The sequence below is a fragment of the Charadrius vociferus genome, unplaced genomic scaffold, assembly GCF_000708025.1.
Source record: "Charadrius vociferus isolate BGI_N301 unplaced genomic scaffold, ASM70802v2 scaffold403, whole genome shotgun sequence".
Taxonomy (NCBI): domain Eukaryota; kingdom Metazoa; phylum Chordata; class Aves; order Charadriiformes; family Charadriidae; genus Charadrius; species Charadrius vociferus.
Window position 1 is genome coordinate 46374 of NW_009647697.1, and position 4713 is coordinate 51086.

The 4713-nt window shown below is 50.2% G+C and overlaps 1 protein-coding gene across 1 annotated transcript; it reads left to right on the top strand.

The window, feature by feature from the left end:
• Positions 1-765: 765 nt before the first annotated feature.
• On the top strand, positions 766-3210 carry LOC104283332 (zinc finger protein 160-like; the record flags this gene model as incomplete). The annotated part of the gene is made up of 2 exons (XM_009881493.1): positions 766-830; positions 1378-3210. Coding segments are annotated over 2 exons (1898 nt in total), but the record flags the coding sequence as incomplete, so codon positions are not given.
• Positions 3211-4713: the final 1503 nt, after the last annotated feature.

Consider the following 4713-nt stretch of genomic DNA (forward strand, 5'->3'; position numbering starts at 1 on the left):
AGCTCCAAACTCTGCATCCCAGTTGTGCTTGGGTGTTTATACTCCACATCTCCCATCACTTGTCCCCTGATGATCCATGGCATCCCCCCTCCCCAGCCCCTTACACCTCAGTGACACCTTCCCCAGGAAATCATCTTCTCAGCCACAACCTTCCCAGTGACTCAGGCCTCCAGGGACAGATTTCATTGACAGCCCGTGTCCTTGCTGGCAGCCTGCCCCATAACTGGTGGTTTTGGCAGCAGCACCTTCAGCCATCAGTACCACCAGTAAAAGCCTGACCAGCCACATAAACTTTGATGACAGTCATCTCCAGCACCACTGTCTTCCTCCCCTTGGTCTTTCTGGCTCTGTTCCCTGTTGCCGGTCACAGTCTTGATAGGAGATTTTGCTCACATCTCTGTTGGCACTGATTATTTTTTCTTTTCTAATGGAAATACATAGGACCCAAACCCAACTGTCAACCGAACCCTCTTGAGGAAGACAAAGTCAATTTAGGTGTCTGTGTCTCACTTCTGCTGCCCACTGAGGACACCAGTTTCCTTGTGCATGGAGCTCTGCCAGTACAAAGCAGCACATCCCAGTTTGCAAATGATGCCCCATTTGGTTTTCTTCTAGATTTGGAGGATTTTGGCTGCTGCACAGCCACTCATCAAAAAAGGTCGAATTACAACAATTACTGCACAATGCATTAATTGATTAATTTATTTACTTATAAATCTTCTTAGTCAAAGGACAGAGGACTATTCTGAGAGTAAGTCACTGCAGCAGTAGTAGAGACAAAACCTTCGAGTCGAGTGCATCATAGGTCCCTCCATTGCCAGGGGAAATTAGCGTTTTCCTGCTGCCTTTGTTGGAGCCCAGATGAGCCTGTGGCTTCAAAGATCTCAGGTTCAGTCTCCCATGGAGCAGCCAAGGTGCCACCTGTTGTGTTTACATAGCAAACACAGGAGGTGGAGAAGAAATAATGACTTCATAATTTTTCTTTTATTTTTTTCAGTCCGCCAATCCAAGTCTCCAGGAAAAAATGCCAGGGAAACTTCTCCAGGAGATCAGAGGAGGCAGGAGATGGAGTTACAAACATTGCGTCTACAAGCTGAAGTGGAAGGAGGCTGAGCAATGAGGAAGACGACACACTCCTCGTTGGACCAGAGGTGGCGCACAGCAGCAGCACCCTTTCCCTTATGGGGAGCAAAGTGCATCCATCATGGTACACTTTGATGTGGGTGTCCTGATGGTTTTTGTATCCTCCCAGACAGCCCATCCCCATAACTTTGTGGCTTTTTTTCTACCTGACTGCTGCTTGGCAGCCCCACCACACACCACTGGGTGCAGGGCACTGCTGCCATGAAGGACTTGGTTAAGCGTGTGGTGCTAAAGACCCACCTGTGTCAGGAGTGCGGCAAATCCTTCAGCAAGAAGGGAAACCTGAAAAGACACCAGCGGATCCACACAGCAGAGGAGCTCTTCACTTGTGGGGAGTGTGGGAGGCGCTTCACCACACGGGGCCACCTCACAACCCACCAGAGCATCCACACAGGAGAGAGGCCCTTCTGCTGTGGAGAGTGTGGGCGCTGCTTCCGCCTGGAGATATGCCTGGCTGCCCACCAGAAGACACACACCAAGGGTGGTCCCTACCTCTGCGCCCGATGCGGCAAGAGCCTGAGCACAAAGATCTACTTCAACATCCACATGCGGACCCACACAGAGAAGAGGCCGTTCGCTTGCACCGAGTGTGGGAAGAGCTTTGTGAAGAAGGGGACGCTCATTGCCCACAGGGAGATCCACAAGCGAGAGAAGCCCTTCAAATGCCCTGACTGCAATAGGTGCTTTGGGCAAAGTGCCACACTGCTGGCCCACCAGAAGATACACCTCCGGGGGGGCCCTTTCATTTGCACGGAGTGTGGGAAGAGCTTGAGCACCAAACGATATTTCAATGTCCACCAGAGGAACCATGCTAAGCAAAAGCCACTTGAGGGACACATCAATGGTGTGTCTCTCCCGGTAATCCAGATTAAAAAGGAGCCTGGTTTTGCCTTCATGTCAGTGGAGAATATGTTGGAGAGTATGTCCCATGAAGGAGATGTAGCCCATGGGTGTAGCGTACCTAGAAATCCATCTAATCCAAAAAGCCCTCCTTGGAAAATCCAGATGAAGGAAGAACCAGACCCACCCACTGATGACACAGCAAACATTACTGCAATAGCTTGCCAGAAACTTTACATCAAAGAAGAGCCACCAGAAAACCCAGACTATGGAAAAGTCTATGATCCAAAGATGCCACTGTTGGCTTTACAGCGGAAACAGCTTAAAAAGGAAGAAGGTGCTGATGGGCAGTATGAACGGGAAGTCCCCATAGCCAGCAACCGGGTGCTCCATGTGAAGGAAGAACCACAGGAAAGCATTGAATTTGGGTTGTTTTATGGGCAGAAGCCAAACCTCAATGCTATCCAGAGGATCCAAATTAAAAAGGAACTTGGTGTGGAGGCCAACCCCCAGGAGAGCCAGAGCCCAAAAAGGAAGCAGAAGAAATGCTACCAGCTCAACAAAGAGGGGATGCTGGAGAACCAGGAGAAATCCACATCCAAGAAAGATGTCTCAGCAAAAGGAGCTCCCAAGGGTGGACGGATATTCCCCTGTCCTGAGTGTGGGAAGAGTTTCAATCAGAAATCAAACCTGACCAGACACAGGAAGATTCACACGAGTGAGGGGCCATACAAGTGCAGTGAGTGTGGGGAGAGCTTCCGCATGAACCGCAAGCTGATCCGCCACCAGCGAGTCCACATGAGCGAGCCCTTCAAATGCACTGAGTGTGGGAAGAGCTTCACCCAGCGGTCAAATCTGGTTCGGCATCAGAGGATTCACACCAAGGAGGAGCCCTACCAGTGCCCCGAGTGTGAGAAGACCTTTAACCAGAAGGCCAACCTCTTCCGGCACCAAACAATCCACGTCCGCATGGGGCCTTGCAAGTGCACCAAGTGTGGGAAATGCTTCCCTCAGAAACGCCATCTTATTAAACACCAGCTTCTCCATTCCCGAGGTGGGGCCTACAAGTGTGGGGTCTGTGGGAAGCGCTACCGGCTGAAGAAGTACCTGAGGAGGCACCAGAAAATCCATGCACGGGAAGGAACAGCTCCCTGCGCAAAACTGGGGGAGGCCACAAGGACCAGTGGTGGACCCCACCACACTGAGCAAACAGCTCTGGCCCCATGAAGAATGAAGAGGAGAGCTGAGTGGGTCTGGTGCCTGCTTTTGGGGGAAAGTCCTTTAGGAAAGGGGAGGGATGGAGACAAACTCTGCCGGCCTTACCTGTGCAGTATCTGGGGGTGGGGAGGTCAACCTGAGGGGACAGAGTGCTAATGGAAATTGGTCCTCTGCTGCTGTTTTCAGAGTACAGCCCTCAGGGTATCACCTGCTCACAGGTGTGAGATGGGGCTGGAGAACCAAGCCTCCTCAGAGGACTTGGAGATGGAGGGATAAGAGCTTGGCAACCTTCATAACGGCATGCTTGTGCCTCTAAAGTCTGCCAAACTTGTCTTGTGGATGCCAAAATTGTCTTGTGTGGGCAATATGCAGCCAGGAGGACCAGACAGGATTTATTTTTATTTTGTTACTGTGTTTCTGAGAAAGTTGAAGGGAACCTCTCCCATCTAGGCAAGGGTTTAAAGCAAGGGCCAGCTCTTCTTCCCCCTCACGTAGCTCTGATCCACACCTTGATCCTACTGGGCTGATAGACCTGAGTGGTGCAAATTTGGGAGAAACTACTGCCAGCCACACCAGGGTTTTAAACCTTGAATCCCCCAAACCAGGCTCCCAGATTGGCTTAGACCAGGTGCCTAAAAATAAAAATGCAAAATCAACAACTGTTTTTCCAAAGCTAACCCGGAGGCCAGCAGATTGTATTCTGGTTTGTGCCCCCACAACCCCACTGCCCGGACGTAAATGAGAGTGGCGTTTCTTAGCATCAGAGTTTTACACCTCTGATGAGCAGGTGGCTTTGCCATCACAAGTCTCAGAGGTATTGGTGTCTTCACCAGCGTGAGCCGACAGTGGTGCTGGTTCTCAGTCACTTGCTTCCCTACCTGTAACTGAAGCTCTTGGTAGGATATTGAGACTTTATTGTGCATGATTTAGGGAAATGAAACAAAGCAGCAGGAATAGTTGAAAAAGTCTTCAGATTTTATGGACTAGAGAACTGGAAATTATTTCCCTGTTGGGATGTTTTCCCTTCCTCTCCCTGGTGTAAAATGGGCTGTGCAGCTACTCAAAAGCATGGACAGTTCAGCAGCCTTTATTGCTCACTGATGATGATTTTGTTTGAATGTTCCCTGGTCAGATGGATCTTTGTGTCTTGAAAGTCCGTGATGAAGTGGAGATGTGGAGGGAATCCACAATCGCCTGAGCGACTCCCCAAGTTTTCTCTGCACCACTGCTACATGGCCACTTGGGGACTGCAGAGCTAAGGCTCATATTAGGGTTCGTTGTGTTGCTGTAATACGTAGAGTCCAAAAGGCAAGTGGAAAAGTGTTTCATGGTGAAATTGTAGCTCTACCTCTCTGATTTTGTGCAGGAAAAGATGCCTCCTCTCTGTCCCCAAGGTACACACCTCCTCCTTCTCCCTGGCCATATTGCAGATGGAGGCAGATGCCTCTTGGAGGCATCTGAAAGTCATGCAGCATGACTTTGGGCAACTACCTGCTGTGATGTTTCAAATCC